Here is an 18708-nt window from a genome sequence, read left to right as displayed (position 1 = left end):
AGCCTTTGGAAGAAGAGTACTCTTCCCCCCTGTGAGACCCTTATGATGTCATTCAAGGAAGCACCAAACTGGCGATCCCCCACAAAGGGGAGATCAGATAAGGCCTTCTTGGAAGTCTGGTCCGCAGACCAGCATTGTCAGCCAGATAAGACGCCGAAGGACCATTGCTGATACAGACAGCCTAAAAATCAAAGGAGCCGCATCCAAAGAGGCATCACAGATAAACTGTAGCCCCTGGATCAACTGATCCACCAGCTCCACAAAAGGCAGGGGTAAGCCGTTTCCCCTCCAAGTCCCAGGGGTAAAAGTTTAGCCCACTCGTCAAAGTTTGCGACACGAGGGCAATAGTAGATACAAGTCGAACCAGCCCTAGTGAAACATACGACGGACCAAAACCTCTGCTCTCATATCAACCAGATCTTTAAAGGCCAAGGACTCCTCAATCGGGATTAGGTAGCTTTATTTAACCTGGAAACCGGCGAGTCCACTACAGGTGGGGCTGTCCACTTTTTAAGCAGGGAATCCTTATAAGGATACCGCATAGCAAAAAGCTTAGGGACCACAAGAGTGCGTTTTGGACAACCCCACTGTTATGTGACAAAGTTGCCAAAGTAAGCGAGAAAGGGGAACACAACCTCGCCACAGTGGAGGACCCATGGCGAGGGTGTGTTCTGGCAAAGGAACCAGCGCCTCCGACGCAGCATCTCTGCCATGTTTACAATTTCACGCTCTGGCAATCAGTGCATTCACCAGCACCTTTTCATGCACAGCTAGTGAAGCTGAGGAAACAGTCCCACTGTCTGAGCACTCAGGGTGCGTGGACGCAGACCCAGTAAGAGGACTTGCGTTCGTGGTGACCGAAACAGATTGAGATCTGATGGACAGATGAGGGGGTGGATGCTACATACCAAGGTCACCCAGAAAAACAATCAGAGCCACCAACTGATTCCGCAAGTGGATGCCGACCCAGGGTCCACAAATGGACCACTTACTGGACCCTGCAAAAAACAAGGGGGGGGGGTTGCCCTCTTAGCCCCTCCATAGAGACCCACACAATAATAGATAGCCGCCTTAAAAGGGGGCCGCTGCGGCCGCGCAGGCAGGGTATCCTGATGGCCCAGCAGTGCTTAAAAAAAGGGTAGGTGCCCTCCACAATAATGGCAGCATGGTTGTCATCAAAAATTAAACTGCCCCTCACAGTGCCACTGTGCCACTGCTTCCAAGGGAGGTGCAAAGCTGGCCGCATGGCCTAGTAGGCCCCGGCCTCAATTTGTGTGGAGGCCCAGTGGCAAGTGCACTCATAGCAGCCAGGCTCACTGGGGCTGCCCCCCTAATGGAGGCAGGCCAATACAGCCGCATAGCCTAGCCGCATAGCCTAGTAGGCCACGGCCTAAATTTATGTGGATGCCACCAGGGCGCAAGCCTCAGCGGAGTCGACCACCCGGGGTAGCAGAGGGGAGGGCGGAAGCCTAAATGGAGGGTAGTGGCTTTAGCCACCCTCACTGGGGCCACCCCACATAGCTCCCGACCAGTAGGACATAAAGCCGCGGCCTAATTTTGGGGCCGGATCCGGCTGCGTGAGGCACGGACCCACGGATGGCAAACACCACCCCCCCAACAACTGCAGCAGGGAGCCCAGAGGACATCCCTGCCCTAGTCACCAACCCCCAGGGTAGCAGGGGAACCCTGCTCAACCCCAGTTGTGCACCAGGAAAAACCTGGTCAGCAGCAAATCCAACAAGCCCCCCCTAAGAGCATGTGGCAAAAGCCAGCTCATAACCTCACTGGGGGGGGGGGGGGGGGAACCTGAAGACCCACAGTGACCACCAAATTTTTTAGAGGGCTAAGGGGGGGGGGGGGGGGGGAGACTCAGGGGACCCACGTTCACCCCAAAAAATTTTCCATGGGTGAGGGGGACACAGCTACTCACCATACCAGGAACAGGGTGGGCACCACTCCTGACAAACCACTGCTCCATCAAGATGTGGGTGGCTGTTGGCCAGGAGGAATGCTGCGACTCAGGCCAAGGCCTGGTCACATGCGTCCTTGCGAGACGTTTAACTCGCAGGCCAGCACCCGTCCAGTGGGGCTATGTCGCGGGCCAACCTAGTGTGGAGCTGAGGTCTCTGTACGCTCGCTGGCCAGACTGGGGGGACCCTCTGGATCTAGATTATCCAGGCCGTTGCTCAGTGCGGCAGTTGATAGATTCTCACAGGAACAAAATAACAGATAGGAAAAAAATCCATAGAAGGATAAAAATTGCCAGGACTAGAGATCCCAGCAAGGGACTAGGTCCTTGCACCCGTCTAGGCAGAAAAAAAAAAAAAAAAAAAAAAAAAAAAAAACCAGGGTGCCTATACACCCTGGGACTTCCCATTGGCGTATTCAAGCTTTTTCCTGCCTAGTGTCCTACTCCTGTAGGGGCAAAATTACCCAATGGTTAAGAAGAATCAGGAGCGGTGTCAGTCAATGAACATAAGAGAAGAGAATTTTGCCTTTCCAGTGTGGGAACAGCTTCACTGCATGAAAGGGTGTTTGTTTTCTTGGAGTGCAGCTTTAAAGTATGTTGTGTTAAACGCACACATCTGGGGAATTCGCATTTACTAAGGCTCGGTTCACACTAGGGCGACCTGTGAGGCGACCGTCGCCGCAGGTCGCCTCCCATAGGGAAGCTGCGGACCCGTTCTAATAGGAGCGACACAAGTTGCTCTGACCTAGAAAAAGGGTCCGGAGCTTCTTTGGGGCGACCGCCATAGACTTCAATGTTATGAAGTCCGTGGCGGCCGCTCCGAGGTCACGGCGCGCTGCTCGCACCGCGACCTCCAAAGTCGCGGTGCGAAGTAGCGTCACCTGCATGTGAACGGGGGCTTAAGCCTGCGGTTACCCATTTTCATGTCCACCTTGAAACATAAAAATATTTACTTGGTCATTTTATGCTTGCGTTAAGTTTTTCCTTGTCTCTCTCTACCCAGCTTTTCAAAAGGTAATACTATAAAGGCGGGGCCCTGGGCTCTGAGTTATGTGGTTACTTTACTTCCACTTCACATTTCAGCAGATATTGTTGCAGACTAAAAACATTCAAATCCATTGTTCTTTTGGCGTCTGAGAAGTATTTTTGTAACAGTTTAATTTTCTTTGTAGTTCCCATCCCTGCCGTCTGAACAATGCCAGGGAAATGGGTAACAAAGTAGAAATATGTGAGCTGTTTACATGCAAAAAGGTTCATGTTTCTTTTTGGTCAGCTACCAAGACATGACAGTACAGCCAGGTTCTGCAGACTTTGCTGCAGTCTGGTCTATGACCTGCCTGAACAGTGACAGGTTCTCTTTTGGCTCTCTCCTGATTGAAAGCTTCAAGTGTTAAATAGAGATCACTGCAAGGCAGCAGAGCCTGATTGGCTTAAGGTGTTGCTTGGCTTTCTCCTGGTCAGGGTGCTGCTGCATTGGGAGGCAGATATAAGGATTGATTAAGAGATGTTTGGCAGCTTCATGTCAGGCTGTTTCATACCCACTCAAAGTTGGGCCTTGACCTGGTTTGACACATTTCTTGGTACGTTTACCTGGGATACTTTGCCAATAGCAGAATCTGTCATTATAAATTTCATGTTATGACAAGTGTAAGTTGCATCCCCAGATGTTGCTGAAATACAATTGCAAGTGAGGGAGTGGTTACAGAGTGACTCATTGCTGGTTCCAGGAGTGATAAAGCTGCATGTTAGGCTGGCTGCCTTTCACGTGTGAAATTTAATTAAAGACAGAACTGTGTTTGATATGGTCCTTTACAGGGCTGCTGTTAGAAATCACAGGGCCCTGTACAGCCTACCTGGCAGGGCCCCCCCCTAAAAAAAAATATCAAAACTAAAAATAGACAAAAATCATTAGAAACAAACACAACATAACTTAACTTAACTTACAAACATATGGGAGAACAGAGGGGTACAGTATAAGGGGGCACAGTAGGAGAGAGACAGGGAGGGAGCATTATAGGGGGGCAGGAGGGAACAGTACAGTGGTTAGGAAGATACAGTACAGGGGGAGGGGGTACAGTACAGGGGGGCACAGTAGGAGAGGTACAGGAAAGTACAGTATGGGGGGGGCAGAGAACAGTACAGAGGAGAAGGGAGGAGGGCACAATACAGTGGTTAGGTAGGTATAGTACAAGGGGAGGGTAAGCCGATACCCTATACTGTACCCTCCTAACCACTGTACTGTAAGTAATGTGTTATACAGATATGGCCTCAAGCAGAGCTGTGCAGGGAAGCTGCTCTCACAGATCCTTACTATTCTGGCAGTCTGTCACTGGGCTAAGTCTCCAACTGGAATGACATCTCCCCCTCTAGAGTCTAGGAGAACCATGGGATAAGGGGGAAAACAAGTGGGGGTGGGTATGAGATGGGGGTGAGTAGAGAAGAACTGGAGTAAAACTGGGGGATCCTGGTCCATATGGGGGTAAAAAAAAAGGGGGAGGATTTGTGCTGGCATGAAGGGTGAACAGAGGAAAAGAGATGGAGGACAAGGGATGGTAAAGGATGGGCATGGGGAATGCTGTCATCTGGTATGGAAAAGCCGCAGTATAAAAAAAAAAAAAAAAAAAAAAAGCATATGGGCTGGCTGGAAGGGTGGGGGAGATGGAGTGATCTCCATTGACTAGTAAAGAGACAGTGTTGGGGGGTGTGCAGGGTGGGGGGATTGCAGCCATTTGCAGTTTTTGTAGCTTCTGGGACACTTTCATGAAGGTGAAGTGTCTGCAGAGGAAAAGACAGGGAAGAGGCTGTAAGTCTGCAGGGCTGCTAAATGTCAGCAAATTGGCTGGGCTGGGAGAGGGGAGCGAGGGATAACAACGATCTGGAGAGAGACAGTGTGACAGCCAGAGATCTTTGTAAGGATGAAAGGTAGCAGGACAGGACAGTGGCTGGGAGGGAGAGAGCACCGAAGACTGCTGAGAAACAAAACAGAACGGACTTGTAGCAAAGCAGAACAAAGCGAGGAACTGTTGGCAGAACACTGCGGGGAGGAGACTTCAAGGGCCCCTCATGTACTTAGGCCCCCTGGACAGTTTGCACAAGTGCCTGTGCATTAAGACAGCCAGAAGAAGGGGCCAGTAAATGACATTTTTCTGTCTGGGATGGTCAGAGCATTTTTCTTATCTGATCCTCTGCTCCCCCAGTGGAGAGCTCTCCTCCATGCTCCGACGGTGGTCTGTTCCTCAGCATTCTCACATTCAATGGAGAGCTATGCTCCCTGCATCAGTCTCAATGATGTCAGTGGACCTTAGTCATGGGGAAGAAGAGGCTACAGGGACAGGGCTAGCAACACCAAGGAGCCTGAAGGAGGAGCAAATTAAAAGTACTTTCCCCTAGGCATAAATGGAGCAAGTAACCCTTACAGTGCAGGCACAGCCCCATTGTTTTAGTTTACCTGGAGTTCAGCTCAAAAGGCTTAGGAAAATAGCTAAATACGCAGTACAGAAACTGGCACAGTTTTATTGCCATAGGATTAATAACTGTTTAGCCTACTTTATGATTCATCCAGCCTTGCCAAAATGCATAGCAAGGGCTGTCACTTCCACTGTACCTTGACATGAACAAGGAAAGGGAATGCAGAAAACAAAAATCACTACTCTGCTCTCTACTTTTGTCAGCATGCTTACTGCTACAGAGCCTGTCTGTTTAATCTCCCTCTCCCAGTCTGAGAAATACTAGAAACTGAGATTCCATATGCATATGTCAAGAGTTTCAGAAACACTTTTACATAAAATACATAGCATACAAACCTGTACTATTCCCATGCAGGTCGTACTCGCCTTATACAAGAGGTTATTTTCTAAAATAATAAACTTGTTCTGTTTTCCTGCTCTGCACAATTCTATTTCACAGAATGACCCTTGAACCTCTGCTTCTGAGGTCCCCCATCGATGCTCTTGGCTGCTCCTCCTCCGTGAACCCCCCCCAGCATTTAAAGCCATGCCCATCAACTCCAAGCCTTAAGCCCCGTACACACGTAACGATTATCGGCCGACCAATTGTCCGACTTTTGTCCAGAGTTGTGTTTTGTTGGTTGGAATGTGCCTAGACTGCACACGAATTTTCTCGCCCAACAAAATTCTACTTCAGAAGTGATGTCATGTGCTGGTTTGCTTTCTTTGTGTTTTTTCTTCTCTGAGCATGCCTAGTCTTGCTCATAAGATTTTTCCCTGTCGAAATCTGTACTGATTGCACAAAAATCGGCCGTGTTTTGACGGCCAACAAAAATTTTATAGTCTGCACACCAGATTTTTTTGGGCCGAAAAGTCGGAGTCGGTTGTCGGAAGCATCATACTAACAAGCCGAAAATTGGCCGATCGGAAGTTGGCCGAAAATTCCCGGCCAATTTTTGACGCGTGTGTACGAGGCTTTACTCCTAAATAGAGCTGGGAGGGGTTCGGCTGTCTGTTTTTAAATTGTTGCCTGTCTGTATTAGGGAGATTCCCCACACCCCTTTTTTTTCAATTTCTAACAGCAAATAATGGCACACAAGGAATTCAAGGATACAGCGACAAAACACATTTTTTGTATAGTGGAAGAGGTTTAAAATTTCTGACGGTGAGGGAAGTCTACAAAAAAAGGACAAGGTCCAGAGTTAGGGTTCTTTCACACGGTCCGCCTCCGTAGGTGGATCTGTGCTGCTCAGCAGGGATTGATCCACCAATCCACGCTGAGTCGGCGGATGACAGCTCGGTCTCCGCTTGCAGTGTAGAGAGGGAGGTGTCACAGCTCCCGCTGTTCTCTATGGGGGATCGGATGAGAACGGATCGCCTGTCCGCTCTCAACCGATCCCTGAACGGATGGAAAAATAGGGTTTTCATCCGTCCAGATTTCACGGACAGGCAGGGCCGCTGATAAGCCAGTACAGCCAGCCCTCCTGTAGGGGGCCCGAGCTCTGTCACTTCAGAAGAGGGGCCCGGGCACCTGCAGGAGAGGAGAGCCGACTGTACTGTCATGTGACTCCTGTGGATCTACTTGCAACACTGCCAGCTTTCTTCCTCCAGCAGCTTGGCAGAGGGATCGGTTCTACATGCTGGCAAAGTGTCCAGATCTGAAGTAGAAGGAGACAGCTGCAGAGTCATTGTTTGTGTCTCTGCCAGGTCCTGAAACTCCCCTCCATCTCTCCCCCTGGTCAGTAGTCGGCAGTGTTATCTCCTGGCTGTCAGTGTGATGAATGAGCAGGAAGCTCCACCTCCCTTCAGATCGTGCACTCACTGCTCTGTTTCACTATGACCTCCAGGGTTTGGATGCTTCAATTCTTCTGCTGGAGGGGGTGAGTGTGGGGGTGGGGGGTGTTGCTGCTTGAGTGAAGGGGACAGAAACTTCAGGATTTTTGAGCATGGACCCAGCCTAGAACTGCAGGCAGCTGCTACTGCACTGCTGGAGCTGGGAGCCACTGTACACATCTGTACCCAGCCTTTTCTATATACCACTTTTAGTGCCGGTTCACACTGATGCGGCTGCGGGGTTCGCATGTAATGTCGGAGCGCACTGCTCCTTCATTACATGCGATCGGCTGTGCGGTGCGAGTTTAGCCATACAGTTTGTATGGCTAAATTCGCACTGCACCCGCAGCAAAGACGCACAGGACCCTTTTTTGCAGCCGCATCAGGATCGGATCGCACAGCGGTTCACACTTGTGCAATCCGATCCTGTGCGAACTGCAAGATCGCACTGCGATATGCGATCAAACTGGGGGTGTCGTTAAGATTACATTAACACCCCCAGCGTATCGCATATGGCAGTGTGAACTGCCGGGGGTGCGTGTACGGGAACAGGCTGCAAATTCACAGCCTTCCCGCATCGCATAAGTGTGAACCGGCACTTAAGGCCCACTTTATACTTCACATAGCAGTAACACACGTTCCTGCTTGCATTTTTTTTTCTTCCTTTTCGTAAATAGGTAACCTAATCACTTGAATGGGCTGTCATATGTGTGACAAACACATCATAGAGGCTCTAGTACCTATTAAGACATGTAGCTTTGCCACATGACAAAACGCAGGTCTGATAATTGCATTTGGGGTGCCATTAACAATTAATGACACCACAAGTGATTTGCGCATTTGCAGTGCATTTCCAAAATGCACTGCAAAACGCCCGTTACCTGTGCACTTATTCACACATTCAGGAAACATCACACAAGTGTAAATACGGCCTAATGTATATACTGCTAGTTTTTTTTTTTTTTTTTCGTTCAACCCTGCGGGCTAAACAAAAAAACCTTACACCTCAGGTCAGAGCCGCTGTACTAACAACCCAATGTCAGTACAGCAATCTCCCCTGCTGTTCAATTGTGTTTTAACAAGGGGACCACCCACCCACCAGAAAACTCTGGTCAGCGCTCTCAGGCCATTGGCTGAGAGGACTGATCGGGAGATGGTCGGCAGACATTTTTTGGTCATGCCCCTTCGACAGAAGCCAGCTATCATATAGTCAGACAGGACTGTGTACATGCCATGGCTGCGATGCTTTACTTCATAGCTGTGGCATTTTTAACGCAGGCTACAGAGTTTGACAGGCAGTACCATCTGTCAAACTCCCCATTGAGTTCAATAGGGTCGCTCTGCACCTTGAAGTCAAATAATTGGCTCACAGTTGCAATGCGATCTCACAATGTGAAATTGCCATTCAGCAATTTAAAAAACAACAAAAAAAAAAAAAACATGCCAGTAGCGAGGCTCTAATTTCTGCCATGGCAGCATACCATTGCGACCATGGCATTTTAGCGAATTGATATTTCGGGGGGGGGGGGGGGGGGGGGCCCTGTCAGGTAGGTTGTAGGGGGCCCCGTGATTTCTAACAGCGGCCCTGCGGACAGGATCGGATACGGATGGCAGCGGGTGTAGGCGGAGGTGTCTCCGCTGACATCCACTGCCCCATAGAGCTGCATGGAGGATCCGATCAGATCCGCCTAAAAAACTGACAGGTGGATCTGATCGGATCGCCCGTGTGAAAGAGCCCTTAGATAGTTCTCTCTACTGACACTTTGAGAACCCGTTGCTATGGCTACGAATTATCACCAGTTTAGAGATATGAAAACTGGAGGTAGTTAAGACAAACTCGGAGTATAGAGAGACACCAGTGCTCAGAGATGGGCACGGTTAGGAATGGGACACCTTCCTGCGCAGGGCTTGTGGTTGCTAGGATGTCAATAGTTCAGGCTTCCTAACAACTGATGACCTGGCCTCATTCATATTTGAAAGGCAAGTTGGGTTTTGTTTGGTTTGTTTTACCCGCATTGATTTTTAGCTTTAAAACTTCTATATATTTATTCGTACAGCAACATTATAGTACCTTATGGCACTAAAATCCCACACTGCCCAACTGACATTTAACTACTTGCCGCCCGCAGATATACTGCGGCAGGCTGGCTCGGCTGCGCGGATTGCCATACCCATACGTCGCTCCTCAGAAGCTAGTGTGGGGTTGCACTCCCGTGGCAATTCGCGAGAGGGGACGCTGATGTGCAGGGCCGGGGGCCGCGATTGCTGCCGGGCACCCAGAACAGTCTGCCATTGTAAACACAGCAGACCATTGCTCTGTCAGCATTTAACACAGGGCTCCTGTGTTCCTCCTATTTAGGAACACAGATCTCTGTTTTGATTCTGTATGCCCACCCCCCTCAGTTAGAACACTCCCTAGGCATACATTTAACCCTTTGACCACCCCTGGTGTAAACTCCTCCCTGCCAGCGTCAGTACAGTAACAGTGCATATTTTTAGCACTGATTACTGTAGTAATGTCACTGGTCCCCTCAAAGGTGTCAAAAATGTCAGTTAGGTGTCCGCTCTGTACGCCGCAATGTCGCAGTCCCGCTAAAAATCACATATCGCCGCCATTACTAGTAAAAAACAAATAAAAACAACAAATCCTTCCCCTAGTTTGTAGACCCGATAACTTTTGGGCAAACCAATCAAAATACACTTTTTGGGATTTTTTTCTTCTTTTTACGAAAAATGTTGTAGCAGAATATTCTCATAGTGGCCTAAAATGATGAAGAAATTTGATTTATAGTTTTTTGTTGTTTTTTTTTAGTTGGGAATTTTATATAGCAGAAAGTAAAAAATATTGTTCTTAATTCAAAACTGTCACTTTTTTGTTCATAGCACAAAAAATAAAAATCACAGGTGATCAAATACCACCAAAAGAAAGCGCTATTTGTGGTAAAAAAAAGGCTGCTATATATGGGTACAGTGGCTCACGACTGCGCAATTGTCAGTTAAAGTAACACAGTGTCGCATCGCAAAAAATGGCCTGGTTATTAAAGCGGAGTTCCGGCCACAAAATCGACATAGTCGATTTTGGGCCATCCGCTTCCTATTTGTCACCTGAAAAAGAAACGGGAAGCTACGTTTTTTTTTTTTTTTTTACTTACCTTGTAATTGCAGAGAAAAAATACTCACCTTTCTTTCACTTCCTCCCTCGCAGCCCGCGCCGTCACTTCCTGGCTTTGCAATGATTCCTGGGAGCTGAACGTCATCGCTCCCAGGAATCAATGCGCCTGCACCGGCCCCGATGTCAGTTCCGGTTCAGGCGCCGTCATACCTTGCTAAACAGCTTCTGGGCATGCCCAGAAACTGTGCAGGGATGACGCTGCAGACCCGGAAGTGACGGCGGAGCCGGTGCAGTGCATCGTGGGACCGAAGAGGACGCAGAAGAGGATCGCGCTGGCTTCAAGCTGCCCACACCTGAGATGGCAGCGCTGGAGAAGACATTTTAAAAGTGAGTATTTCTTCTAAAAAGTAAGTGCGAACCGGGACAGATCAGAGGCTATCCATTGTGGAATGTACTAGCCCCGACTGTCCCGGGGGTATTTTTATTAAAAAAAGCTTTCCCAGGGTGGAACTCCGCTTTAAGGGGGTAAAACCTTACGGTCCAAGAGTGATGTTTCACATATATGTGATGTGGGAACCCTGCGAAATCACTGGGGGTGTCAATACAAAGTTAATGTCACCCCAAGATCAGTTTGCATATCGCAGTGCGAACTGTCAGTTCGGACATGAATCAGAATGCATGCGATCCAATTCTGGCGCAGACCCAAAAAAAAGGGTCCTGTGCGAGTTTTGTCCGAATGCGATATGAATTCAGCCATACAATCTGCATGGCTGAATTTGCATCGCATGTGATTTGCAGAACAGTGCGCTCCGAATCTCATGCGATGTCTGTCATCACACATATGAACCGAGACCTAAATGGTTAAAGCAGAAAAAAAAAACGTTTTTCTTACCCATATTTGATAGAGTAGGGGGGGGGGGGTTATAATGTGTCAGGTTTTCTTGTAAGCCCCACTAGGGAGATTCCACTTCACTTCCTGTTTCATAGCCATGACAGGAAGCAAGAGGAAATCCTTCCTGTGCCTTTTCCTTTTTTTCTGTTCTGCCGACAACCCAAAAAGTGGGATTTTCTTTTACTTTCTGTGATACCAGTAAACAGGACAAAAAGAGAGGGTGACACAGACACCAATAAACACTGACAGGGGTTCTAATCCCTCCCCACTATCCAGAACTAAACTTATACTTTCATTAACCATGAACTGTCCATAGTCCAGCTGAGGACACATGCAGGAGGTGTATAGGAGCATTCATTCCTGATTGGGGGGGGGAGGGGTCCCTGTACCTGTACCTGTGTAGAACTCTCACCTGTAGAAGTTCTCCGAGCCTCCTATCGCCACCAGGCAGTAGGTATTTGTCAGCTTGGCGAAGCAGCCGATCTCGTTGTTATTCTCGAAGGAAGCCCGGACAGCCATGTTTATGAACAAGAAAAGTTCTCTGAAAACACACAACAGAGTTATCCTCAAACACTACACACGTGTCTCTATACAACACCGAGCAACGTCCTCCTCACCTCACTCCGCAACACTACTTCTCCCCGCTGTCTGCAACACCTCAGCACGTGGCGGAACACCGGAGAGAACAACGCCTCCACTTCCGGGATGTCAGGCGCGCAGCCAATGGGGTGCGTGCGTCAGGAAAGCTTGGGGATCCTGCGGCGGCCATGTTTGTTGTGGGATTCCAAAGAGGTTTTATAAATACAGTTTATTGGTGTTCAGAAAGATGTTTATTGTAATTGATCAATATTTTTGGCGTAAAGTTTATTTTTAAAATCCATGCCAAGAAATAATTTTTCCCTTCTGAGTGGTTTGTGCTGTATCAGTCACATGACTGTGCGGACCCGCCCACTGCTTTTCAGCTCCTCCTGATTTCATCTTCAGGCCTTTCAGAGAAAAATGATAGCTTTGAAACATGTTAAATTACTGTGCCACTGTTTGCAGAATGAGCTGCTGGCACTACAATATTGTTAAAGCGGGTTCCACCCAAAAGTGGAACTTCCGCCCTTTTGTTTCCTTCCCCCTCCGGTGCCACATTTGGCACCTTTCAGGGGGGAGGGGGGAACGGGTACCTGTTTTTGACAGGTACCCTCCCCCACTTCCGGGATATGGCGCCGCGGCGTAGTCCCTCTGAAGCTCAGCCCCCTTCTCCTCCGCCAAAACACTAGGAATGTGCAGCGCGCTTTGCGCATGCGCAGTAGGGACCCGCCCGCAAAGCCGCAAGGCTTCACTGGCGGGTTCCCTTACCGGCAATGGCGGCGGCAGCACCCGACAGCCGATGCAACAATCGGCTGTGGTGCCGACATCGCTGGACTCCAGGACAGGTGAGTGTCCTACTATTAAAAGTCAGCAGCTACAGTATGTGTACAGTATGTGTAGCTGCTGACTTTTAATTTTTGGAGGGGGAGGTGGAACTCCGCTTTAAAGTGGTTGTAAACCCACTTTGATGACTTTTACCTATAGGTAAGCCTTTAATAAGGCTTACCTATAGGTACTGTAAATATCTCCTAAACTTGCATAGTTTAGGAGATATTTACATTGCAATGCAGCCGTTGAACATCATGCCCGCCCGCGCCGTTTCTTCAGAGCCATGTGCGGTGACTGGCGGCTCCCGCGTGCATGCACAGGAGCGATATCACTCGGCTCCCGGCCAGTAGCATAGCCGAAGTCTGCAGGCCAGGAATGAAGAGGGATGGGGGGACGAGTGCTTTGTTTGGAGGTAGGTGTCACATAATGTGCTAGTATGCAATGCATACTAGCACATTATGCATTTACTTTGCAGGGAAGTAAAGAAAAAAAAAAAGGAAGAGTTTATTTCCTCTTTAAACAAATAAAATCCAAAAACAAGTGCCGCGCTATGAACAATGAAAGTGTCAGAATACTCTAACACATAAGGTGCTACATCACAACTGTATGGTTCTGTGCAAATAACAAATAAAGTGCTATATGTGAAAAATACAGACAATATATTGCCCATAAACATCACAACAATCAATGAAGAATGTTAAAAAAGGTGTAAAGTCCTTAAAATAGTGATCAAATCAAGATTAAAAAAGAGCGATCCATGTTCAGAGGTAGAAGGATGTCACTGCAGGTGCCACCGTCACCATAAAGGGAAGTCAGAAGCGCTTACCAGACTCTGCTGTGGATAGCAAAGAGTTATACATGCAGGAGGCTAAAAGCCTTAGTGCAACATCATTAACCACTTGCCGACCAGCCATCGCAGTTATATAGCAGTCCGCAGGAGCGATCCTCGGGGCGCACATGCGCGCCTACTCACCAACGGGGAAGCCAATCCATGGGGCGGGTGGCCGCGATCCCTCCCCGTGAAGAGAGAACATCGGTCTGCTGTTGTAAACACAGCAGACCGTTGTTCTCAGTAATCATCACAGGGCTACTGTATTCCTCCTATTTAGGAACACATGTCTCTGTATTGATTTCACAAGCCTATCCCCCCACAGTTAGAAAACACCCCCCTAGGCTCACATTCAACCCTTTGATTGCTCCTGGGTTAACCCCTTCCCTGCCAGTGTCAATAATACAGTGACAGTGCATATTTTTAGCACTGATTACTGTAGTAATGTCACTGGTCCTCCCAAAAGTGTCAAAAATGTCAGTTAGGGGCCCGATCTGTCCGCTGCAATGTTGCAGTCCCGCTAAATATTAGAGATTGCCTCCATTACTAGTAAAAGAAACAAAAATGAAATAAAAATGACATAAATCTTTCCCCTAGTTTGTAGATACGATAACTTTTGCGCACACCAATCAAAATACGCTTATTGGGATTTTTTTTTTACCAAAAATTTGTAGCAGAAAACAAATTGGCCTAAAATGATGAAAACATTTGATTTTAAATTTTTTTTTTTTTATGTTATATAGCAGAAAGTGAAAAATATTGTTTTTTTCAGAATTATATAACAAACTATTTTTTCTTGCGCTATGGAGCCTAAAAAAACCTTAGTTGCAGCTGCTCATCGCAATGTGATCATTCGAAAAAAACATTTAAAACACAGTGCAAGAAAGGGGTGATACCAATTCTTATGAATCTAAATCAGGGGTGGGGAACCTTTTTTCTGCCAAGGGCCATTTGGGTATTTATAAAACCATTCGGGGGCCGTACAAAATTATCACCTTAAAAATTAGCCTGTTATATTTGGTCAAACATTTAATTAACTCACCCCTAATGTGATGGCTGCAACTGCTTCTCTTTGGTGAGGTGTGTGAGGTTAGCTGGTATTGATGATGTTGCTACTCGCAACAGGTTTCCCAGGTTTGCGTCGGTCAGTTTGGAGCGCAGTCGACTTTTTTGTGGTGGTAAGTTTTGAAAAGAACTGCTGGCAGGTACTGCTGGTGGGTACTGCTGGCTCAGGCTGGTACTGCTGGCTTGTACTGTGCTGAGCCTGCGAGTACTGCTGGATGGTACTGCTGGCTCAGGCTGATACTGCTGGCTGGTACTGCTGTGGGTACTGCTGACTCAGGCTGGTACTGTGCTGTAGGTACTGCTGGCTGGTACTGTGCTGTGGGTACTGCTGGCTGGTACTGCTGGCTCAGGCGGGTACTGCTGTGGGTATTGCTTGCTCAGGCTGGTACTGCTGGCTGGTACTGTGCTGTAGGTACTGCTGACTCTGGCTGGTACTGCTGGTTCTGCTGTGTGTACTGCTGGTTCTGCTGTGTGTACTGCTGGCTCTGGCTGGTATTGCTGGCTAGGAGAAGTGTAGCAGCGCCACACTGGAGGAAGAGGTGATGTTTCCTGTATTGGTCACAGGCGGAGTGGATTTGATATCATTCCGCCTGTGACTCACTCAGACTGTAATAACGGAGCAGGAACTATATAGGACGCATCGGCTCCATTCTGACAGATCAGCTGAGAGACACAGACTCAGCTGCATGGGGGGCCGGACCAGATGACTTCAGGGGCCGCATACGGCCCCCGAAACGTAGGTTCCCCACCCCTGATCAAAATGAATGTAACTGTGAACAAAATAAATCCTCACACCAAAAAAATATATAAACATGTGCTCAATTAAATAATTATAGTGCAGCACTGCTGCTGAAAGTAACCACCAAATACATATGTGTATGTATAACAATGTCCCAATCCAGAAAAAAAAAGTCAGAATCAGCAGGTATCCAGTGAAAAGATGTGCAGCGTGCTCTGTGCTGTCTTCCTACTACAAATTAGTGCCAGTCCATTGAAAAGCATGCAATAAGTTTAAGGTGCACTCCCAATCTCAAATACACTTACCGGACTCTGTGGACCCCTTAGCAATACTGCATATGGGTCATTCAGGCTTAGGGTCCGGTATAATTAGGCACTTGTTATCCTGGTGAGCACTTTAACTCCTGGTCCCCCCCAGCGGTAGATGGACTTTTCAGGAAGTAATGTAGATATCCCCAGTAGACATGTATTCAAAAGTGATGGAAGAGAAAGATCTCCATAGCATGATAACATTTAAAGAGTTTTATTATAAAAGGCAGAAATACACTTACAAATTGGTAGTTGTAAAATCGCTAGTAGTATATCAGAGGTGTCCGGTTATCCTGTGGCCGCTTTGGGTGTGCACATCCCTATTTGCGTTCCACTAGGTTACCGGAAGTGACACCGTTGGTACTGCCGTCAGCCAGAAATTGCGTTGACTCGTTTCACCCCTCCCAGTGGGCGCTATTACAGACGTAAGCTATCTGTGATAATGCCCAGTATCTCACAAAAGTGAGTACACCCCTCACATTTTTGTAAATATTTTATTATACCTTTTTATGTTACAAAACTGAAGAAATGACACTTTGCTACAATGTAAAGTAGTGAGTGTACAGCTTGTATAACAGTGTAAATTTGCTGTCCCCTCAAAATAACTCAACACACAGCCATTAATGTCTAAAACGCTGGCAACATAAGTGAGTACACCCCTGGGTGAACATGTTCAAATTGGGCCGAATTAGCCAAATTTCCCTCCCCGGTGTCATGTGGCTCTTTAGTGTCACAAGGTCTCAGGTGTGAATGGCAGGTGTGTTAAATTTGGTGTTATCGCTCTCACTCTCCTACTGGTCACTGGAAGTTCAACATGGCACCTCATGGCAAAGAACTCCCTGAGGGTCTGAAAAAAAGAATTGTTGCTGTACATAAAGATGGCCTAGGCTATAAGAAGATTGCCAAGACCCTGAAACTGAGCTGCAGCAAGGTGGTTAAGACCATACAGCGGTTGAACAGGACAGGTTCCACTCAGATTCACCATGGTTGACCAAAGAAGTTGAGTGCACGTGCTCAGCTTCATATCCAGAGTTTGTCTTTGGGAAATAGATGTATGAGTGCTACCAGCATTGCTGCAAAGGTTAAAAGGGTGGGAGGTAAGCCTGTCAGTGTTCAGACAATACGCCACACACTGCATCAAATTGGTCTGCATGGCTGTCGTCCCAGAAGGAAGCCTCTTTTAAAGATGATGCACAAGAAAACCCGCAAACAGTTTGCTGAAGACAAGCAGACTAAGGACATGAATTACTGGAACCATGTCCTTTGGTCTGATGAAACCAAGATAAACTTATTTGGTTCAGATGGTGTCAAGCTTGTGTGGCAGGAACCAGGTGAGGAGTCCAAACCAAAGACAAGTGTGTCTTGCCTACAGTCAAGCATGGTGGTGGGAGTGTCATGGTCCGGCACTGGGGAGCTACAGTTTATTGAGGGAACCATGAATGCCAACGTGTACTGTGACATACTGAAGCAGAGCATGATCCCCTCCCTTCTGAGACTGGGCCGCAGGGCAGTATTCCAACAGCATAATGACCCCAAACACACCTCCAAGAAGACCACTACCTTGCTAAAGAAGCTGAGGGTAAAGGTGATGGACTGGCCAAGCATGTCTCCAGACCTAAACCCTATTGAGCATCTGTGGGGCATCTTCAAACGGAAGGTGGAGGAGCACAAGGTCTCTAACTTCCACCAGCTCTGTGATGTCATCATGGAGGAGTGGAAGAGGACTCCGATGGTAACCTGTGAAGCTCTGGTGAGCTCCATGCCCAAGAGGGTTAAGGCAGTGCTGGAAAATAATGGTGGCCACACAAAGTATTGACACTTTGGGCCCAATTTGGATATTTCCAATTAGGGGTGTACTCACTTTTGTTGCCTGCGGTTTAGACCATAATGGCTATGTGTTGAGTTATTTTGAGGGGACAGCAAATTTACAATGTTATACAAGCCGCACACTCACTACTTTACATTGTAGCAAGTTTTGTATAACAGTGTAAATTTGCTGTCCCCTCAAAATAACGCAACACACAGCCATTAACCACTTGCCGACCGCCGCAAGTACATATACTGCGGCGGTCAGCCCCGGCCAGGCAAAGTGACATATGGGTACGTCACTAGCCTGGGAGCCAATAGCGGGCGGGCGCGCCCCCCCCCCGGAGGCTCGTTCCCTAACAAGTCCGCGCGTGTGAACGCTCGCGATCGTCCGCCGTGAAGGGAGAAAGGCAGGCGGCTAATGTAAACAAAGCCGCCTGTCATTCTTCCCTGTATAACAGCAGTGATCTAACGGTCCTGCTATGTAGGACCGTTGATCTGTGCTGTTACATGTAAAGCCACATCCCTGCACAGTTAGAAACACGCCCCTAGGAACACACTTAACCCCTCCTTCCCCAATAAAGTTAACCCCTTCCCTGCCAGTGTAATTTTTACAGTAACAGTGCATATGTATAGCACTGATTACTTTAGTAATGTCACTGGTGGTACCCCCAAAAGTGTCAAAAATTTCAGTCAAGGGTCCGATCTGTCCGCCGCAATGTCGTAGTCCCGCAAAAAAAATCGCAGATCGCCGCCATTACTCGTTAAAAAAAAAACAACAAAAAGGACAAAAATCTTTCCCTTAGTTAGTAAACGGAATAACTTTTGTGCAAACCAATCAAATATATATATTATTTTTTTTTAACAGAAACCCTAAAGAATAAAATGGCGATCATTGCAATATTAAATGTCACACCGTATTTGCGCAGCGGCCTTTCGAATGCAATTTTTTAAAAAATACACTTTTTTAATAAAAAAAAAACAGGAAATTAAGCCCAATTTTTTTGTATAATGTGAAATATAATGTTACGCGGAGTAAATAGATACCAAACATGTCATGCTTTAAAACTGCGCACGCTCGTGGAATGTTGACAAACTGCAGTACTTAAAAATCTGTGTGGTTTGAACACCATTTACATACTGTATGTGGGCGCGACTTATGTATGCGTTCGATTCTGCGTGGGAGCACGGAGGCACTTTAATTTTTTTTAGTTCCTATTAAACCTTTTACTTTTACACTGTCCCTTTAATTTTTTTTGGGTCACTTTTATTTTTATTACAAGGAATGTAAACATCCCTTAT

General features: G+C 47.4%; 1 protein-coding gene across 1 annotated transcript in view; it reads right to left on the bottom strand.

The window, feature by feature from the left end:
• EIF6 (eukaryotic translation initiation factor 6) overlaps positions 1-11896 on the bottom strand; it is a gene marked incomplete at its 3' end in the record, with an annotated part of 38774 nt that extends 26878 nt beyond the window's left edge. Inside the window, exon 1 of the mRNA XM_082272805.1 lies at positions 11665-11896. Coding sequence (XP_082128931.1) covers positions 11665-11771 — 107 coding nt within the window. The 5' untranslated portion in view covers positions 11772-11896. The remainder of the gene's footprint in view (positions 1-11664) is intronic.
• Positions 11897-18708: the final 6812 nt, after the last annotated feature.

This window comes from Pelophylax lessonae (assembly GCF_965119305.1).
Source record: "Pelophylax lessonae genome assembly, chromosome: 11".
NCBI classification, from domain to species: domain Eukaryota; kingdom Metazoa; phylum Chordata; class Amphibia; order Anura; family Ranidae; genus Pelophylax; species Pelophylax lessonae.
The sequence above is the reverse complement of the archived record's forward strand: the minus strand, read 5'-3'. Positions and strand labels throughout refer to the sequence as shown.